The sequence below is a fragment of the Notothenia rossii genome (genome assembly GCF_949606895.1).
Source record: "Notothenia rossii genome assembly, chromosome: 1".
NCBI classification, from domain to species: domain Eukaryota; kingdom Metazoa; phylum Chordata; class Actinopteri; order Perciformes; family Nototheniidae; genus Notothenia; species Notothenia rossii.
Window position 1 is genome coordinate 79219694 of NC_136912.1, and position 22522 is coordinate 79242215.

Consider the following 22522-nt stretch of genomic DNA (forward strand, 5'->3'; position numbering starts at 1 on the left):
AACATTACACCCAACCAGCACTCACTCTCTTTACTATTTATAACTGTACCAGGGGTACCTTACATCAGGAGGTTTTGTTATCAGGACATTGCTTTTACGAGGAAAACCCTGCAAAGAAACATCCCTCACAACAAAAAAGGAAAATTAGAAATTGCTGTCAAGACATCAGAATCAGAATACCTTTATTAATCCCACAGAGGGGAAATGTACATTGTTACAGCAGAAAAGAGCCAAAGACAGCTTAATATTACCTAAGCATGCATAAAAAAGTAATAAAGATTAAAAAAGAAATTATAATAAAAAAGTTACACATTTTACAAAAATACACACCCTGTAACAGTTCTGAGGATTTAGCAGCCATGGTATATATTGCACAGTTTTTAACGGCATATATATTGCACGTATTGCACATTGGTATCAACAAGAGGTGTTATGGTCTGTGTTGTGTGTGGGGGGGGGGTCTACTAGGGGCCGTGCTGGTTATATAGTCTGACCGCTGCAGGAAGGAAGGACCTGCGGTATCTCTCCATGAGAATATAAAGACTAAAGTATGATCTGATTCATATGCTCAAATGAAGGTGGGATATAAGAATAGTTAATGAGCTAACCCATATCGATATATTCTTCCTGTTTAGAGCTAGGTCAGGACTTTTTTCAAGCGGGCCTGTCAAAGGGGGCAGCATTTATGTTGTAACATCAAAACTAAAGTACAGACAGTTGTTACACACTACAAGTGAGCACAATAGCCATATAAAATAAAAAATAAAATGCATAATGCATAAACAGGTAATATCTTTTAAACATTTAAAAGCAATCACAATGACCAAGATTGTTATTTTATTGATCCTCTAAAGATGATTTAATTGTCCCCCATGTTTTTGAAATCATTCCACATTGTTTTACAAGCTCAGTTTGAACATGTGGTACGACTCAACATAAAACATTTGTATCCCAATATATTTGTATGTTTGGCCCATTGCCTATAAAACTAAGATCCTAATTTGCATCACATTATATAAGCTCAAAGGGTCTCCTTTATTTACAGGAACGTGCACATTTAAAAAAATTATCTTTTTGATCAGGTCACCCAGCTATTACTGTTGCAGATCTGAGCTGATCAAAAGAGATGAGCAATAAACAGTGATATTTAAATCATGTCATGCACCTTTAACTGACACAAAATGAGGTGTGCTTAAATAACACCTTTCAGGTGCATTTAATAAGAAGTCTGTACATGATAACATAAGCGTCTTCACACTGAGTGCACAATAGTGTAAAACTGTGGTAATGTTATGCCCCTCAAGATATTAGTATCTGTCTCTAATATTAATCAAACCCTACTTTTTTCACATCTCCACTCTCTGTCACGTTTCTGTATTACAGGCAATTCCCAATAAATCTGGCATTAACTAGTTTATATCAACATGTATGTACTGTAAGTAACATGTACTTAGGTAACTTGTTTCGGTATTTTTACTTTCATCATATACCATTTTAAACTCTATATTCAAGAGGAAAATGTTTGACCATTTCACAGCTAGTGAATTGTATTTTTATTTTCGATATTTCTAATACATTCTGTTGCAAGTACTTTGTACTTGGGCTTAGAAAATAACCAAATTCAGGAAGCTTATGGTAGTATTTTTATAATGCAATATTGCTACTTTTACTTTAGTCAATTTTATACATTTTAAACCACTGAAAACGCACTGCCCATTATGGTTTTATAAAATCCTTTTTACTTAGGAGCCTTTATTAATATTCTCTTTACCATTTGAAACCCTTTTACTTTTTGCTTCTCCAATGAAACTGTTTTCCATTAATAAGAGTGTTATCACCAATCAACCAAATACCCATCTCTTACAAACACAAATGACTGAATTTGATTGTCACATTAAAGTTTCTTATCTATTCAAATGTGCATACAAAGAGGAAGGCTTTGGATTTCAGGGTAAAACTGTGTCTGAAAAAATATTGGTGAAAGCCCTCTTCAACATATGTCAATTTTAAATTATAAACACTAACCTAAGGTTACTAAACCTGAAGGTTTAGCAATAAATGTATTCAAAATGCGTCAGATGTATTAGAGATATGTTGTGTCAGATGGAAAATAACCTATACCTATAGCCTATACGGTCGCTAAGAAGGGGGACTATTCTAATAGACTCATATATCAGGAATTATGGCAAAATTAATGTGTGTACTATTTTATTCATCATGCAATTATTGTATATGACTGATTAACAATAAAAATAGAAGTACTTCGCTATCCATTCTGGAGTATTCCCCAAGCTTTGCAAAGCTCCCATAGGGACTATAAATGTCAGAATGAGATTCCCCCTCACGTTCAGTGTTCTTGTTTCTCTTCATCTCTTTCAGAGGACGAAATGAGGTCATACCTCAGTGTGTCAAGATAATAGCAGACTCCCTCCACTGGGACTGGAGTCAATCAAGACATGTTTTTTTTGGGAGGAGGGGGATGTAAATGACATTGTACATGGGGAAAATAGACTGATTCTGTATCTCAAAAGAGACCTCAAATGGGTAGCTACTATATTGTTAGTGAGTCAAAATAGAGCAGGAGGTGAAAGCATGATGATGTGATTACCAAAAGTCCTCTGGATTGTCAGTATCGTTGTGTGTAAACTCATTCTATGTTGTTTATAATTGACATTATAGAATATCAAACATAGATTATAGCAATGTATGTATTGTACAAGGCTTGAAAGAAATGTTTATCTGACGTTTTATACAGGTTAATTGAAAAATATGCTCAGTAAGTGACACAACACTCTCTTAACAAACGATACAAATACAGGGCACATTGCACCAAGCAGTACATTACAGACCATGTCAGCAGCAACTGCATGTTATACATACAATAACTGGATATTTGCATACAAAGCTAAATCTATAAAATGCAGAGTCAGTGGTTATGCGTTTAACAGCTTTTAGAGCACTTTTCAATTTGGCTTTAAAGCTACCAATAAAGCTATAACTCTTTATATCACAGTGAAGCGTGTCTCATGGGACACAGATACATTGTTTTGTTACCATACAGGTTTGGGGAACATATTATTTTATTTGTTAATATTACAATCCATTTTGTAATAAATATCTATTAATAATAATAAGTAAACTTACTGCCTGATTTTTCTTTTTGTTTTCATTAGCGCTATTTTTACTCTTTTTTAATAAAATGCAGTAGACGGATTCATTAAATTAAAAAACGATGTTTGCTTTAACTAAATGTAATGTTACAGACAGCATTTGGCTGCTCCAGGCTTCTTTTGTCAGAAAAGTAAGGAAATAATAGAAGAATTCGAAATGTACTCAGTTAGATTCCTCCACTGCTTAAATCCACAGACTGCTAGTCATAAATCATTGTTCAAGCTTGAAATACAAAACAGCACCCTCTTCCTGTTACAAGTGGCACATCAGACCTTCAAATCTGACCTCATGGTACCACATCCACTGGAAGGATAGGCTAGGGGTGCCCCGACTGGTCGATCGCGGGTAGATTCCCAGTCGATCGCGAGATGTGTCTAAAAATAGAACAACAATATTCTGTTTTATTGTTAATGACCTTTATATATACAGTCTATGTTAATGACCTATAACATAATCTTCCTGTGCCAGAATAATGCACTTGAACCATAGACTCGCATCAAAGCTTTTTGATTGGCGTGACCTATACATCCATGGCGTGACCCCATGTGTCGGGGCGTGGCTAGTGGGCACTAGTTTGCTGACGTTGTCCTTGTCAACCAGAGTGACAGTCCGCAAACACACAAGACCACAATTATGGCAGAAAGTATCTAATTTTCACTCCGAGTGAGAGGATGATTATTTTTGTATCTATTCCAATTCAAATTCGATCTGTCTCATCTGCAATGCGAGCGTGGCTTTATCGAAGAAGGGTAATTTAGGAGCGGCATTTCAAAACAGTGCACAAACGCTACGAGACGGAATTCCCTGCTAATTCTGCCCTACGCTCCCAAAAGGTGAGGGACCCGAAAGGACAGCTAAATGCACAGCAGTCCATTTTCACCAGGCGGCGGCCCAACAACAAGAGCAAGGCTGCTACCATCTTATCGTGTCAGTCACTTTCTTGCAAGTTGCGAAACACATAAAGTCTTTCAAAGTCGGTGAAGTTGTGAAAGAAGCATTCCTGAAGGCTGCCGACGCGCTTTTGGGGGACAGTAAAAATAACAGTAGCATTTCAACAGGTTTTTTAAATAATGAAATCTCAAGTTAGATACCGTTATTAATCAGCAGTAAGTTTTAGTTTGTTTGAACTTATTCATTATAATTATTGTATAAATTGGTTTAAGAATGCAAACATTAAGATCTGTTCTGTTTAAATTGATTATAGTCTATTGTGGTGACCACCTATTTATACACTGGGTTCATAATTCAAACTGGGAACTACAGTTGCGGCTATTGTTCCCGCACGGACATGTTATGTGTTGCCTATATATGGTGTGTGCCCTCTTGGCTCTTTCTCTTGTCGACTGTTGGAGATTTGGAGGATGTTTAAAACCAACCTCGTCTCCGCGTGTCGTTTGATAAGCTGGGTAAATTCGTAAAAAGGAAGGGATTAAGAAACACCAGAATGCAAGTTAAACAATAATCTTGTTTTAATGATAAAAGGTAAAAATACAAATACAAAGGAATCACGAAGCACTCTGCAGAGTACTCCGGGCTCAGGTTCTACCACGTGTGAGACAGGTCTCAGGAACGGCCGGTCAAAAACAAGAGCGCGAACCAAAGGAAAACACAGGCTTTCATACTAAAACACAGGAGGAGGAGGTGTACGTGCTTTCCCCCAGAGGTCATCTTATTGGCAGAGACCAACACATGGCTTGTCGCACCCAATCAGTGCGACACAGCAGCTTGTAGCCAGCACACACACATCCCGTTTATGGCCCTTTGTCCCTGAGTCCATCTTCCCCCCTTCAGGTTACCACACACAAGTTAAAAGTATGTTTTAATATATAGTTTTTACAGTTGGCTAAATATGTACGTAATACATGTTAATTACTTTCATATCAATAATAACGAGGAACACATTACCTATGCTCTTAAGCAGTATTAGAGATGCTTTTCAAATAGTCAAACTTCACACAGGCCTAATATAGAGAACACACTCATTAGTCCTACCGCCTTTCCATTTGTTTGAGCCATCGTTCACATCTTTACTTCAAATAAAAGGTTTCACATTGTATATTTCCAGCTTCCTTTACACATACTGTTATTATTAATACAAAGTAACCAACCACACATATCTATTGAAAACAAGTCGATTTCCCTGATAATTGACATGCTGAAACTCTTCGGAATGTGTCCCCTCCCCCAGCTCTCTCGTCCCTGTCATAAAAGCTGCTTCCATTTCATATAGAATAAGAAAACATGTTTAAGCTAATTTCTCCACAATGTTTGTAGCCATTTAGTACCCGCACATGAAAGAATAAGAACAGAGGTATAGTTGACCAGTAATCATGTAGCACATATATTTACTGCAATGAAAACACACACACATTTGCTCCAAGCATGTGTAACGCACACCCTTCTTTTACGAGGGAAACATTCCAGCGTCTTGGCACTATCCCCAAATAAGGGTGTCCCCTGCTCACATCTCTCTCTAAACACAAGGACTTCACCTCAATATATTGGGGGAGGGAAAAGATACTTTGTCCCTTCTAATTTAACACACATGAATATATATAAGGTGACATTAAAAGGAATATACCAGATTGAACTTTCCTGCCATACCACGTTACTTTAATACTTCAAATAATTCAAATAATCCTTCACGACCCGGGCTGCGACCCGATAACATGTCCTATTCTGCTCTCTATTAAAGTACCCTTTCACATCTCCATTGCACCGCCTCCGACTCCATGTCCTCGGCACTACACTGGTGACCCCGATACGTCTTGGGAAGTTTCCTGGACGGAGCCGAACACGGCAAAAGGAACTCGAGTTCCTTTCTCGAAATGCCGGGGTTTGATTGGAGACGTCCGTGGCTGCCACCGGCACGCGGACTGAGGCTCGGTGCGCGCTACGCGGGAGGCTGGAGACGTTGCTCGCCGTTCCCGCATCGGCTTTTCTATCCAACGGGGGGACGATGCACGACCTGCTGGGTCGACCAGCAACCCCATTGCTACCTCGTGGGTTTGTTCTTCGGGGCGTGCGGCGGCAAATCCCGGCTGCTAACCACGTGGGGCTAACGACGGCTAGCAGCCACCCATGGCTGCCAGCTAGCGGCTAACCACGTGGGGCTAACGACGGCTAGTGGCTACCCATGGCTGCTAGCTAGCGGCTAACGGCTAGTGCTAACGGCTATTGCTAACAGCTAGTGCTAACGGCTATCGGCCCTTTTGAGTTTTCTGGTGCCGGAGAGGAGGTTCGACCAGCCGGTTGACCTCATGTGGACACTCTCACCTTTTTCACCACATCGACGGCGGTTCCAGACGCCACTCACGTTTTCATCGATGCCTGGGTTGTGCACTCCTGGACCCCGTCTCGCCTCGACAGTTCCGGACGTCGCCCATGCTCCATCGGCCCATGGGTGGCGCGCTCCGAGACCCTGTCTGGCCTCTCGTCTGTCCACGGCTCCTTCCTCCCGGGAGACTGCTCCTGCCTCCTGGGGTTACCTCAAGGCTTGCCGAGGACTTCATGCCCGCCGCCGCGGCACGTCTGCCTGCGGCCGGGTTGCTCTCCTGCTTCCCGGGAACGCCTCAGCGCCTGCTGAGGACTTCATGCCCACCGCCGCAGCACGTCTGCCTGCGGCCGGGTTGCTCTCCTGCATCCCGGGGACGCCTCAGCGCCTGCTGAGTACTTCATGCCTGCCGCCGCGGCACGTCTGCCTGCGGCCGGGTTGCACTTTTTCCTGTTGGGTTCTCCGCGACACCTACTGCGGCCCCCTTACGACGGCCCGTTCCGGCCCGCCCCCAGTGGGGGTGCCCTCGCCCTCGTTAGGGCCCCTACCCGCTCCTGCGGCCCCCTTTCGTGGCCCGTTCCATGGCCCGGTCCTCACCTGCGACCACATCCTCGTCGGCCCCTATGGTGCTTCCTCCACGGGCGCGAGGATTTATTTTTGCCCTGTTTGAATTCTGGGGGGGCTTGTGTGGTGACCACCTATTTATACACTGGGTTCATAATTCAAACTGGGAACTACAGTTGCGGCTATTGTTCCCGCACGGACATGTTATGTGTTGCCTATATATGGTGTGTGCCCTCTTGGCTCTTTGATTGATTGATTGATTGATTGATTGATTGATTGATTGAAAAGTTTATTAACAGCTTGTATATTGGGTACAGTACAGTACAGCTCAAAACATACAATTGTGAAGGGGATGCAGACCAGAGAAAGACTTTCGTCTTCTTTACATCAGGGTCCCCCATTTCCAATTCATCATATCATTTAAGACATATAAGACATACAGATGGCTTATTTACAATTTACATACAGGTGGTTTTTTACATACAGATGGCTTATTTACAAATTTCATTTTAGATTTCGTTCTAATACATCCTAACCGGACATTTAAGACATACCAAGTCTACAGATATACAGTTAGTAACAGAGTCTAAAATGCGAGTATATACATAGATGGGGGGGGGAAGCTGTCCATTGTACGACAGGTTGAGATTTGTACCATTATCGGAGCCAGTTTTGCAATGCTCTCCCCCGAAGGTGCTCTTTAAGAGAGGTTTTGAAGGTAAGTATAGTTTTACTTTCCTTTACAGTAGTGGGAAGAGCGTTCCACCTTGATGTGGCATAATTGCGAAACGTGTATTCCCCTTTTTTTGTGCCAAATCTGGGTTTTACATGATTTGTGGAGCTCCCTCTGGTGTTGTGATCATGGTATTCCTTGACCTTTGGGAAGAATTTTGACATGTACATGGGTACCATAGAGGTGTAGTGTATCTTGTAGACCAGGCCCATTGCAAGTAGCTGTACTCTGTCGTCTACTCTAAGCCTTCCTAGGTTGTCAAAGTGGGCAGAGATGAGGTGGGTTCTAGATGAAAGGTCAAGCAGTAGTCTGACCAGTTTATTTTGTGATGTTTGAAGTTTTATTTTTAGCGCCTTGGAGGTGCTATGGTACCATAACGTGCAAGCATAGTCATAGTACCCTTGAATGAGTGCTCCTGCCAGAGTTCTCAGGGTGTTTTTGTTTATCAGAGAGGAGATCCGGTATAGGAATCTAGTTCTTTGATTGACTTTTTTTATTACATTGGATGCCATTTTGTCACAGGAGAGGTTTGCCTCAAGAATAGATCCTAGGTATGTAATTTCCTTCTTACTTGTGATAATAATGTCACCCACTGCAACTGAGAAGTCGTCGGATTTGCTGAGATTATGTTTCGAACCGAAGAGAATGTACTCTGTTTTACCCAGGTGTAATGATAATTTATTATCGGCGAGCCAGGTGCAGATTCTGCCGAGCTCGGAGCTGAGGGTTTTTTCAACCTGCAATCTGCTCCTGTCAGAGACCAGCAGGGCTGAGTCGTCCGCGAACAGGAACAAGTTGCAGTCACATGCTGATGACATGTCATTTGCATAAATTAGGAACAGTAACGGACCTAATATGCTTCCTTGTGGAACACCACAGCTCACTGGGAGGGGGGGGGACAGAGTACCGTTTACCTCCACCATCTGTTCTCTCCCCTCCAGGTAGGATTGCATCCAGCTCACCGATAGTTTATCAAAACCAATTGCTTTTAGCTTGTCAATCAGAATGGGGTGATTGACAGTGTCGAAAGCCTTTTGCAGGTCCAGCATCACCGTGCCGCAGTATTTGCCCTCGTCCACCTCTTGTTTGATGTGGTCGTTCAAATAAAGAAGGCATGTGTCAGTGGAGTGGGATGTTCTAAAGCCAGATTGAAATTCATAGATTAGTTTCTTGTCCGCGAGGTACTTTTCGACCTGTTCATATACTATTTTTTCCATGACTTTCGAGATGGAGGTAAGTATAGAAACAGGGCGGTAGTTGCCTGGGTCCAATTTGCTGCCCTTTTTGTGCAGGGGGGTTACTCTTACAATTTTGAAGTCTTTGGGTACTTTTCCCTGTTTTATGGAGAGGTTAATTATGTGAGCTATGACTGGTGAGATGGCGGTTGCTGTGTCTCTGAGGAATTTGGAGGGGATATTGTCGTGGGCAGTGGCCTTGTTAGGTTGGAGGGCGCTCAGTTTAATGAGTACCTCTGCTGATGTTACCCTTGCTAGACTGAAATCATCTTTGCGTACCCCTAGGTTTTTGTAGTAGGTCATGATGTGATCTACTCTTTCTCTTTTCGACCCGGGCTGCAACCCGATAACATGTCCTATTCTGCTCTCTATTAAAGTACCCTTTCACATCTCCATTGCACCGCCTCCGACTCCATGTCCTCGGCACTACACTATTATCAATTCAGGTTAAGAAACGAGTGTTGCTTGCATCCTATTTTAAAGGCATTGCTTTTTATACTCTACTAAAATACAAAAAAAAGGGTTTGATTCTATTAATTTTGTCTTATTTATTGCACTTTGGCAGCACATTCCTGTGTAGCTTCAGATCTGAGTTGTCTTATTAGTAAGCCTAATTTATACTTTTGTAGCAACACTATTTTGATATGATGGCAAAGAAAGGGTCCAGTGTCTTTTCTTTTTTTCCTGTGTCATATGTAGCAGCACTGTTCAATGTTTCTTTAAAACTTTACCCACTGTAGTATGTGACGTGTGAATAAACTCCAACTCTGTATCAACAACACTGTTGTGTAACTTCCGTTAAATACTTGTATGTGTGTAGATTAGAAAGAGGTAAGATAAAGGATTGCAGTATTTTATGAAGTATTAATCGTAAAAAGGTCAGTGTTATACAAGTAGAAGTGTGTATTTACCTGGTAGTAGGCTGTCAGTAGTGGCTACGCCTCTCTATTTATCTCGGTTCAAAAAAGGTTGGGCACCCCTGGACTACACCAACGATCGAGCCAGTAAAATATATATGCCATCAATTATTCCATAGTGCTCAGAGTTAGCTCAACTCACTCTCTCACACACACTCTCTCTCTCTCTCACACACTCACACACACACACACACACACACACACACACACACACACACACACACACACACACACACACACACACACACACACACACACACACACACACACACACACACACACACACACACACACACACACACACACACACACACACACACACACAGGTCATAAACCTCATGGACAGACTCATTATCTAAGATGACAACAAGCTAATCCTAACCTCAGATATTTTACTTCGTCAAACACAATGTGATTCTTCACCACACTATTCCGTTGATTCTTGCAAAACTATTATTCCCTTAAATCATTTATTTTCAAACACTAACCAAAGTAATTATGTTGTAATTGGGCCTACATGCTTTACATTTTATTTTAACATACAAATGTGCTGGGTGAAATCTGTCTGCACATGAGTTAAAAACACAAGAGGACTCTGAACTGACAGATAATGAAATTATTTTATCTGGTTTACGTATGGAATACCTCTGCTGCCCTTTGACTCGACTTTACCTTCAGTTTGATCCTGGTGGAGAAATGCTGAGAGCAGCATTATGTTATATGAGGACACCTTTAAAGAGCACCGGTGATGAAACGGGTCACGTGATAAAGTAACTAACGCAGATAAAGTAACTAACGCAGAGGCAGTTGTTGTTTTTGCCCTCCTGAAAAGGATGTATAATCATGTTTTACTCAAAGATAACATTGAAAAAGTAATATACAAGATGTAACGTTTAAGAGCTATAGAGTGGTGTTTAAAGAGGTTTCTAGGCAAGGCAAGTTTATTTATATAGCACCTTTCAACACAAGGCAATTCAAGGTGCTTTACAAAAATGAAAGACATTCAGAAAAGGTATTTAAAAACAGTCATTAAAAAGCAAAGATACAAAATAAACATTAAAAGAAAAAAATACATGAATAAAACGTTACAGAGAAGTTTAAGATATGAATAGTTCACACAGAAGTTCCACTTTACTAATGCCTTTCTTTTAGGTTGAGCTGTGTACGCTTGTATGGCACATACGTCCCGAGCAGCATACACAGAGAAAACCAGCCAGGACAAAGTCCCCAGACTAGGGGGAAATAAATGTAAACAATGTTTAAAACATCAAGAGCATTTTAATTGTAATACTACTTGTTATGTCCTATATTTAAGGTGGTGGATGAATTGTTTTAATATGAAAAGTGTAATTTTGTATGTTTTGAAAATGAATAGTTGACCGGGATTATTTATCTTGTGTTGATTGAGAGGAAAACAATTTAAAACAGTAAAAATGGAATACCAAGTTTTAAGATAACAACATAATAATACTTTTCAGTAATTTAGTGTGGCTTTGAGGAAGGCTGACCCAAAGTGGAGAAGGAAATGAGAGCAACATTTACCTTCAGGTTTAAATTGAATCTTGGACCAGTTAATATCTTTTGAAGGTCTTTAATGCTAGAAGGGTTTGCCATAGCGTGATGTTTTATAGGTCCTATAATGCATTGATAAAACGGATATCCTTCAAAAGTCCTGTAACTGAAATCACTGGAAATAATCACGGTTAGGTTTCACTCTTGCTTGCCAGTGTTTCTCCAACTCAATGCTATGATTAACCAAGTTGGATATATCCTGGAGCTAAAACCTCATCGTAAGGTTTCTGGTGGGCTTTTTGTGGTCTGTGACATGACAGCTTGGAGAACTGCAGAAAAAAGGCAAGCTGTTTATTGTTTCCAATCTCAGATTGCTGTGGTTCCTGAATGAATCTGAGCTCCTGGAAATAACTATTATTCACAGGCAGTGCAGATGAAGAGCCTCGTGTGAGAGCGGTAGGTGGATGAAAACCTGCATTTTGATGAGGACCCTCACAGAGGAGCCGGCCCCACTCTGCCTCACCTAATGGGACTGAAGTGCATGATGGGTAACCGGGGCAGAGTGCCTGTGAAGATGATCAGAGGATCCATGTTTGACTGTATCATTGTGCAGTCAATATTACAACACATGGAAAACCTCAGTGACATTGGGTTTGTTGTAATTAATTAATCTATCAATTATAACCTACACTAAACAAGTTGTTAAGACTCTTATCTACACATCTGATTCAATGCACTACATTAATGTAGTTCATGCTGTTTCTTAAAGCCCATATTGACATTATAAAATCAACTTAACCAAAGCATCAATTCATTTTTTAAAACATTTTTCCTATTACCTAATTGTTTTTGCTTTACATGCTATAGTATTTGTAAAAGTAATCTATGAATCTAAAATGTTTCAATAGCATTTTATATCCTGATTATAACAATCACGTAAACTTATTGTATTAGCAAAAAAACAATAACACCTCAAATTTGTGTTTGTATCGATATTAGGACTAAAATGTCTCTGAAGGAACTAATAATGTTTGAACATCGTAATGCATAAACAATTAGAACATTTTCATTTCATGCGAGCACCAAGCCAAGGATTGGCTTACAATTGTAGGCATGTGTATTTACGAGAGTTTGAACTACGCTTTAGTTTAAAGTAACACATTAAGGGCAGTAATGCAAAAACAGCCTAATGCATTTCATAAATACTGCAGCTTGAGGGCTTTTCTTATGCATATCTAGTGTATTTAGCTTCTTCAACTTCTTATGCAATAGCTTCAGCTGTCTTTGCTCAGAGAGCAAGAAAAAACAGAGCTCTCACTCTGCTGCTAGTTCAGTCCCATCTAAACAAGAAACATAATTTTAAAAGATAGGAAATGGAGCATGATTTATTTTTGTTAAAACATTTTTAGCATTTTATTTGGGATAGAGATGAATGAGGGCAGTGAAACTATATATGTTCAATATGTAACTAACATAAAAATATCACTTTAGCTTAGCATAAAGAGCATAAACAAAAGGGGAAACCTTATCCAGGTCCGCAAGGTAACACAATATCGCTACCAGCACTTCTTAAACTCACTTATAATTGTCATAATAAAAAAAATAGCATTTCTTAAATCTACGACTTTAATTGTGTAATATCCACACATTTTGGATTTAGAGGAGTCTCATGTGCCGCCTTTTTCCGTGGCCAGACACAGTGACTTCATGGAGTCGATGGCAGTGACTTCAGTCCTCACACACACCATGGTTCTTAAACTTTCTTATTTCAGTTTTAAACAAAAGTAACAGCCTAATATACCTTATGCCTATACGCACAGATATCTACTTTTTTCCAAAAAAAACAAAAAAGTGTTATTGACCTATAATTTTTGAGCTGGCTTTGGTTGCATGCAGCTTATGCAACATACTTAAATGCGGAGAGCAGAAGGGGCAGAAAGCATCAATTGGCCAAAATGCAACTTGTGTTTATCTTCTGATGACGATTTAGCTTATTATTCACCTTTACAAATATCTGCCTATGAATGCATATTAATGCAAATATAAACATCATCAGCATCGACTCCATTACCATGTTTCAGTGGGTTCTCACACTTCAAACAATTAACTGCGAGTAATTATGTCAGACCCACCCTGCGTAGCATTTATGTACTTCAGTTTTCCAGGCTTGTGCAAGTTACTCTATTTGTTTAGGTGCTCTGCCCAATCCAGTGGGATATCCCGACCCTAAGGTCAATGCCTTACCGCCGCCCGGACCTCTAACAGCTACTGTATGCAGGGTGGATTTAACAATATTACACATTTCCACAAGGAAAATTAGGCTGTTATGGGTTACTCAGATATCAAGGGAAGCCCACAAATACAGGCCATTTCCTCCTGAGGCAAAATTGCTGTCCGCAAATTATTGGGTATGTGAAAGATATACATGGCAGGAAATATCATAAATATATTTCATGTGAGGCTCCATTTTTATGATATTCATTAGTTTGGCGAGTTGCCTGTTCAGAATAAGGGAGTATGGCTACTACAACACCTATGTTCAGGAAAATACCTTTCCTGAACACTGAGCACCATAAGGTTTACTAAATTCAAATAATGTTTGATGTTGCAGAGCTAGTGAGCCAGTTATTTACCGCAGAGTGAATCATCTGCTCTACAGAGGATCTTGGAAACCTCCTCCCTCCTCTGGGAATGTGTGTGAGACTGAGTCTTTGACCTGCAGTGAAACTCAGGCCGTGTCAGCACTTCTGGGCCCGATATAAAACGCTGCCTCTTGCCTTTCACTCTCTTCTGAGTGGAGACACAGTCCGACCAACAGTTCAACAGACTCCAAACAACCACCACCTTCTCCTCCATATTACTACAAAATGACCACAGCAGCTGAGCCCATATTCAGCAGTGGAGAGGACTGCAAGCCCTCCTGGCACGACGCTAGCGCCGGCTACAATGAGACCGATACACACCTTGAGATCATGGGCAAGCCCGTGATGGAGCGCTGGGAGACCCCCTACATGCACTCCCTGTCGACCGTTGCAGCCTCAAAAGGTAAAAGTCGAGGTTCAGGAAAGCGAGTGTTTGTCCATTCTCGGACTCCGGAGTCAGTACTTTATTGGACTCATTTGCCCATAATAAGCTGTTTTCTTAGGGCGATAAAAAAGACAAACACCAAATAATGTCATAACTAACAAATATTAGTTTTGTTAACAGTTATGCCATTCATATGTTGCTGTATAGGTGAACATATTCTCTACACACTAAAAAACTGTAGTTCCAGCGAACTGTTTTATGGTTTAGGCTACCTTTCTGTAAAATAAAGAGATTTATAAATGCAAAAAATATATATTTATTAAAAAAACGTTTTAAATATACACACATTGTAACTATTACAAAAGGAGAGAGAAGGAAAGAGCAGGTGGCAGTAATGTATACAACAAGTATTTTCTGGGGATGTGCAAAGGTTCCCAATATTACAACTAAATAAATATGCAAGATGCAGGGACAAAAGTCCTTAAAAATAACAAAAATCCATCTGCTTTATAGGAATTGGAAGTAAAATATGCATTAATTGAAATGCGTTTGTGGACTTTTGAGATTTGGTCAATTTATTTTGGTGTGTTAATGTATGTTTTTTTTTACACATATTAAATAGTTAACATTTATTTTTTGATAAATTATATGGGGGACACGTGAGAGTGTGAGCAGCATGGTGCTCAATGCTGTGTGAGTACTACAGCAGCTGTTTTTCTACTCATGGGATCTGGCCGAGAAATATGCAGGGGAAATGGACATCTGCTTTATGTGAAAATAGAACGATCCACACACCCTCGCAGACAAGTGGGAGGGGAAAGACTGTGCACTGATACTGTCTGCACAACACTGTTCAGATGCACATTTCTCTTTGCATGTTTTAAGACTATACATTTATGAAACATGTAGTTTACTGGAAATGTTGGACACTGAAAGTGCATTTTCTAACCACAATGTTGTTAATGTCCACTATATTATTTTAATGCCATATGCAAAAAGCATTCTAACCATTCATGTCTTGATTATTTCTTAATTTTAAGATTCAATTGATTGATTTAAAAAAATGTACACAACATAATACAATTAAAATGTGAATATTACAGTGATCTGCTTATTAAAGACTCAGTAAATCATCTCGAAGGGGTCAAGCGGCGACACATAGCCTATACCCCTCATCTATTTATATGCTTCTCTGAGAGGAAATTAAACCCTTTGACCTTTCTGTCAAAACACATGTTACTACCAACCAACTGGCTACAAACAACTGGCTTTCCCTCCACACCCAACACAGGGGACGTAATTCAACTACAAAAACCTGAGTGCATGGTTTTGTTAGTCCATGTGCGCAATGACTCTAAAAAATATAAATAATGCTAATGTTATACTAATGAGCCCTGCAACATTCATGTCATGTCATCGCAATCATCGTTTTGCAAGAAATTCTGCACCAATTTTTACCTGCATGTGCATACTGAAATGTGTTTTATTTTTTACCACCACCAAAGACGAGCCACTATCCATCAGAATTCCTTAGAATTAACTTCTGACTAAAAATGAATGTCACAGTTGTACAAGTTTCTCTCAAAAGTAGCAGAAGCAGACTCATATTTTCTGACGTAATTGTCTCGCTGGGTTCTGTCTGGCAGGGGGTCGGGTTCTGGAGATTGGTTTCGGCATGGCCATTGCTGCCACCAAGATGGAGTCTTTTCCCATCGAGGAGCACTGGATCATTGAGTGCAACGATGGCGTCTTTGCCAGACTGGAGAACTGGGCCAAGTCTCAGCCACATAAGGTCAGTAAAGGTCAATATTATCTGCAGGTATTGTTTTATTACAGATGTGTTGTTGCACTGCATGTTTGCATGTCTAGGTTATTGTTACTGTCCTTAAATATGTGTAAAATGTGTGGTTATGTTTGTGCAGGTCGTCCCCCTGAAGGGCCTTTGGGAGAACGTTGTTCCCACTCTGCCAGATAACCACTTTGATGGTAAGAAATCAAACCAGACAGCGTTATTAAACAAAACAAGACGGTCCAACCATTTCTTCCCTTTATGCTTTCTTAAAAATCTGATGGACTATCCGTTACCACATCAGGGTAAAAAGGTGCTGCCCCGGTTTGGTCTCTCAGTTTCAGTTATTGATTGCTGAAAGTCTGTGTGAGGTTGCATAATCCATTAAATATTCCATAAAACTTCAGCTACCGGTGCACGAGATGTTGATGAACACACTGAGACATTATCCATTTCACCTATTTGACGTATAAAAGGGAACCAATCAAATGAATGCAGTCTACTAAAAACATGTCTCTCTTCTCCCAGGTATCCTGTATGACACATACCCTCTGTCAGAGGAGACATGGCACACTCACCAGTTTGACTTCATTAAGGTAAGTAGTTCAAATGTACATAAAACGATACTGCACAGTACATTACAAAACGTCCTGAAAGGATTAAAATACCGAAGGAGAATAATCACTGGATTGTTGGAATTGCTTGCATGTGAAGTGGATAAAAGCCACTCATTTATAGTTCACATTTCAATATACAGTCGTAATAATGTACCTTTTTTCTCTATCTGTAACAATTACAATTAAAACTTCTGATATAAGCTGAAGTAAATGTTTTTTAATAACATTAAAATTCAATGAACTTTGAATATTATAGATACAGCAGGTCAGAAAAGCATTTGGCAACATTGTGAATATGATTGTTTAAGTTGCAAACATAGAAATAAAAAACAAATTGAGAAGCAGTATTAATACATTTAGTGTTAATATATTGTGTGGTGCACATACTGGAGTCTTCATATCCCCGGTTTAATTGATTTTTATCCGGGTGTCTCTGCAGGGTCACGCTCACAGGCTGCTGAAGTCCGGCGGCGTCCTCACCTACTGCAACCTGACCTCCTGGGGAGAGCTGCTCAAAACCAAATACGACAACATCGTCAAGATGTTCGAGGTTGGTCAGCTTCTTAACTCCTCGAGGACAAGACCTTTAACTATTCAAAAACTGTATAACTTCTGTTTTCTGCACTTGCGTGGTGTTCTTAGTTGTGATTTGCTTCCGTTGCTTGGAATGTGTATGACAACAGAAATGTTTAATGTGTCATATTTATCTCTCTGTGAGTGTTTCTATCAAGGTTGTTCCGAGTACAACCTGAATTACATGTTGCAATCGTTTCAAGGTTAGTGATAAACAGCCCCACACACTGACCAGCGCTGTCTGTTAATGATTTTCAGGAGACCCAGATGCCTCATCTAGTCCAAGCTGGCTTCAAGAAAGAGAAGATTAGCACCACCACGATGGACATCGCACCGCCCGAAGAATGCAAATACTATTCCTTCAATAAGATGATCACTCCCACCATCATCAAGGACTAAAGCCTGAAGATGCTGCTGCAACTTTTATTTTTTTTTACCATAATGTGCCTTCTCATCTGACCCTTTTGACCTCCTTACTGTTTATTCCACTATCTGCCATATCTCAATAAACGCAAATCCTTCTGATTCAGATTGCATGTGTTCATTTTTATTACAATTTTTACTAAAGTTTTACCTTTGTGGTTTCAAATTGTTCAAATTTTTGGACCAATGTCTTCTTTTGAGTTATAGGTTTTGTTGGTCACTACAGTTCTGTCACTAAATTATCAGGCCTTTAATAAATGTTAATTTCCCCAGCAGACTAAAACTACATCAAATCACCAAAAATACATTTACACCCCATCTGTTAGAGGTCTTAAATCACCCAGTATCTGTCATAAACTCCAGAAAATCTTCCTTGACCTCAATACTTTTCCAAATAATGCATAATTGCTCAGCGGCATGCATCAGAAGCAGTGGGGGAACAGATCTCAAAGGTTGTTTACTTAAATAAAACTAAAAAAACACCACACTTTGACTAACGAAACAAAATATTTTGTTAAAAGCAAAGTCTCAACATTTCTAAATGTTAACTTAGAGGTAGAGAAGTAAACTGCCCTTCAATTGTCAAGATAAACATATACATGATCTAGTATGTCTCCTACCAAAGTGTTATATTATTATAGATTCTATCACAAATACATGTATATGGGACATATACAGTGGGGCCAAAAAGTATTTAGTCAGCCACCAATTGTGCAAGTTCTCCCACTTAAAAAGATGAGAGGCCTGTAATTTTCATCCTATACCTATGAGAGACAAAATGAGAAAAAAAATCCAGAAAATCACATTGTCTGATTTTTAAAGAATTTATTTTCAAATTATGGTGGAAAATAAGTATTTGGTCACCTACAAACAAACAAGATTTCTGGCTCTAACAGACCTGTAACTTCTTCTTTAAGAGCCCCCTCTGTCCTCCACGTGTTAACTGTATTAATGGCAACTGTTTGAACTCGTTATCAGTATAAAAGACACCTGTCCACAACCTCAAACAGTCACACTCCAAACTCCACTATGGCCAAGACCAAAGAGCTGTCAAAGGACACCAGAAACAAAATTGTAGACTTGCACCAGGCTGGGAAGACTGAATCTGCAATAGGTAAGCAGCTTGGTGTGAAGAAATCAACTGTGGGAGCACTTATTAGAAAATGGAAGACATACAAGACCACTGATAATCTCCCTCGATCTGGGGCTCCACGCAAGATCTCACCCCGTGGGGTCAAAATGATCTCAAGAACGGTGAGCAAAAATCCCAGAACCACACGGGGGGACCTAGTCAATGACCTGCAGAGAGCTGGGACCAAAGTAACAAAGGCTACCATCAGTAACACACTACGCCGCCAGGGACTCAAATCCTGCAGTGCCAGACGTGTCCCCCTGCTTAAGCCAGTACATGTCCAGACCCGTCTGAAGTTTGCTAGAGAGCATTTAGATGATCCAGAAGAGGATTGGGAGAATGTCATATCGTCAGATGAAACCAAAATATAACTTTTTGGTAAAAACTCAACTAGACGTGTTTGGAGGAGAAAGAATGCTGAGTTGCATCCAAAGAACACCATACCTACTGTGAAACATGGGGGTGGAAACATCATGCTTTGGGGCTGTTTTTCTGCAAAGGGACCAGGACGACTGATCCGTGTAAAGGAAAGAATGAATGGGGCCATGTATCGTGAGATTTTGAGTGACAACCTCCTTCCATCAGCAAGGGCATTGAAGATGAAACGTGGCTGGGTCTTTCAGCATGACAATGATCCCAAACACACCGCCCGGGCAACGAAGGAGTGGCTTCGTAAGAAGCATTTCAAGGTCCTGGAGTGGCCTAGCCAGTCTCCAGATCTCAACCCCATAGAAAATCTTTGGAGGGAGTTGAAAGTCCGTGTTGCCCAGCGACAGCCCCAAAACATCACTGCTCTGAGATCTGCATGGAGGAATGGGCCAAAATACCAGCAAAAGTTTGTGAAAACCTTGTGAAGACTTACAGAAAACGTTTGACCTCTGTCATTGCCAACAAAGGGTATATAACAAAGTATTGAGATGAACTTTTGTTATTGACCAAATACTTATTTTCCACCATAATTTGCAAATAAATTCTTTAAAAATCAGACAATGTGATTTTCTGGATTTTGTTGTTGTCCATTTGTCTCTCATGGTTGAGGTATACCCAGGATGAAAATTACAGGCCTCTCTCATCTTTTTAAGTGGGAGAACTTGCACAATTGGTGGCTGACTAAATACTTTTTTGCCCCACTGTAATTGGGCCAGGTATGTCCACAGACAGACATAAATATAGAGAGCCGTCTCTGTGGGAGTTCTTGATACAGTAGGTGTCTCCAAGAGCACACTTTGCCATAATGGTACACACAGATTCACAAGCTAAACAATGTTTTAAATGACCTTCTTAAATACATACAAAAAATCTAACAAAAAAGAGCAGTTTAAATTGATTTTCCTTTATTTACATAATTTGAAGTAATTTGGATACTAACAATATGGATTATTGCATGCTACACTGTTAAGTAATTGTGTAAGTATTCAATGTATAATGAAAAGCCTTCAATAAAACAATAAGTTGGCTGTAAAATTGTCCAGAGATGGAAACGGGCCGGCACAGCACACGTTTGAATATATGGTTGTAGATAACGGTGCATGTTATCACTGAATACTTGGAATAAGTGACCACCTGGTGCAGACACATTAATCATTAAATGAACGGATGACGCAACTCCAGGCTGCAGTCCGGTGGGAAACCACAGCTGGCAGATCTCAAATCTGAATCAGACGAAGTTGAAACGCAAACATTTTTAAAGCAACATATCCAAATGTTCTCTGGATTCAGTTTCTAGAATTTGAAGATTTACTTATTTTCTTTGGCATTTATTGTTATATGAATATCTTTGAGGATTTTTACTGTTGGCCCTTCTGGTGTAGGAGGAATTCAAAAAGCCTTTTTTCCCAATGTTCCCAGATAACACAATATTATATAAGATGATACAAAACAATACGATATTAATTAAGAACATTTGTTTTTTCATACATTCTTTAATGCTGAGGTATTCCTATCTTTAGTGGAGGTATTTGACTGATATGTGTTCAGCCATTTGGGTTTTTGGATCCTTTTAAAGAACCAATACCTCCATTCTCAATTATTTTGTATTCGTATTAGCTCATTTGTTACAAATACAGGATATTGTAGTAAATACATGCCAGATCTTTTTTGAGGCAATTCAGAAAGTGTTACCATCGTAGAGTTTGTGTCACCTCAACGTCCTGCTGAGCCCACATCTCGGTCACAATTCCTTTTGGATTTTTACCAATTGTTTGTCTTCTTTTATCCTCTATAAAATGTGAATACGAGGTGTTGCTATTTTTTTTAAAATAATGTTTGATCATTTATTCATGATATCACTATTCATCCAGGTATCGGTGCTGGTGACAACAGGAGCCACCTTGTGGTTTGAACTTGGCCTGACTGGTCACATTGGGAAGAATGACACACAGTATGACAAAATAATGTGTTTTCATGCGAGCCCAGTTTATTTATTATTAATATTTAAGATAGAACAGGATAACTTAAATCCAGGGTTCACACACTTTTTCACCAATGATTTCCAATAAACTTTTCCATGACTTCTCCAGGACCTTTACCTAATTTTCCATGACCAAAGAAATGACTCTTTCTCAGCGGTACCACTGAAAATTGTTTATTTTAACACGGAACAGGAAAATAAGGTCTACATATGAAACATGTTGTGCCTATCTAAAACAAATCCAATAGGCTTACTAGCTTCTACACGCTAAAGCAACTCAAATCTCTCACCAGCAAAACACCTCGACAGTTAAATGCCATTTTACGTTTCATTACTATATGATACAGTATTTATTATCCTTATAGTATTCATATTTTGGCGATTAGATAAAATATAAATTATATTTGATGCAACTTTAGTTACATTTCCATGACTTTTCCAAAACTTTGGAAAAAATATTGTTTTCCATATCTTTTCCAGGGCCTGGAGTTAGCATTTTGAATTTCCATGACTTTTCCAGGTTTTTAATGACCGTAAGAACCCTGTAAATCCTTCTATGGTCTTGTTGTATGTCGAGAGATGGCAAAAAAAAAAAAGGAAACAATAATGTAATTGTTTCAAACCAAAGTGTGGTTATACACCAACATGATTTCCCTGCAACAGAAACAGGCTCCATAATTAAAACTGAACTAAAGAAGCAGAACAACTGAGTGACAGCTGCTGTTAGGTTGAAAATAAACAGCAGTGCACTGAGTGTAAATTACAGTAATGATTTTATTGAAGTTAGTTCCTGTAGCTCTGCATGGAGGAGGAGCCGCGCTCCAAATGAAACCAGAAATAAACCATTTACATACCAGATACAGAGACACATATTACACATTCACTTCCTATACCAGATCCTCAGCTTCTTCTCACGTTTGATTTTCTTCTGCAGCTGTAAAGTCCCGTAGAGGAGAGCCTCTGCAGTGGGGGGGCAACCTGAAAACAGAGCAACTCGTATTACTCATACTGACCGCAAGAAAATACCAAGCAGTTTTCATGTACTATTAGTTATTACAATAAAACAAGTACTGCCATTACTACAAATATTACCAGTATTTATTAATAATTCAATGATTTGGTAATAGATCGACCCCCGCCACTAA

The 22522-nt window shown here is 39.7% G+C and overlaps 2 protein-coding genes across 2 annotated transcripts in view; one reads left to right on the top strand and one right to left on the bottom strand.

The window, feature by feature from the left end:
* Positions 1 to 14130: 14130 nt before the first annotated feature.
* gamt (guanidinoacetate N-methyltransferase) lies at positions 14131 to 17937 on the top strand. Its single transcript, XM_079664582.1, has 6 exons — positions 14131 to 14451; positions 16080 to 16225; positions 16356 to 16419; positions 16751 to 16818; positions 17279 to 17389; positions 17671 to 17937. The coding sequence occupies exons 1-6, from the start codon at positions 14274 to 14276 to the stop codon at positions 17809 to 17811; spliced, it is 708 nt and encodes a 235-aa protein (XP_079520708.1). The 5' UTR covers positions 14131 to 14273; the 3' UTR covers positions 17812 to 17937.
* A 3598-nt stretch (positions 17938 to 21535) lies between these two features.
* ndufs7 (NADH:ubiquinone oxidoreductase core subunit S7) overlaps positions 21536 to 22522 on the bottom strand; it is a 3951-nt gene continuing 2964 nt past the window's right edge. Inside the window, 1 exon segment of the mRNA XM_079650612.1 lies at positions 21536 to 22379. Within this exon segment, the coding sequence (XP_079506738.1) occupies positions 22258 to 22379 (122 nt within the window). The 3' untranslated portion in view covers positions 21536 to 22257.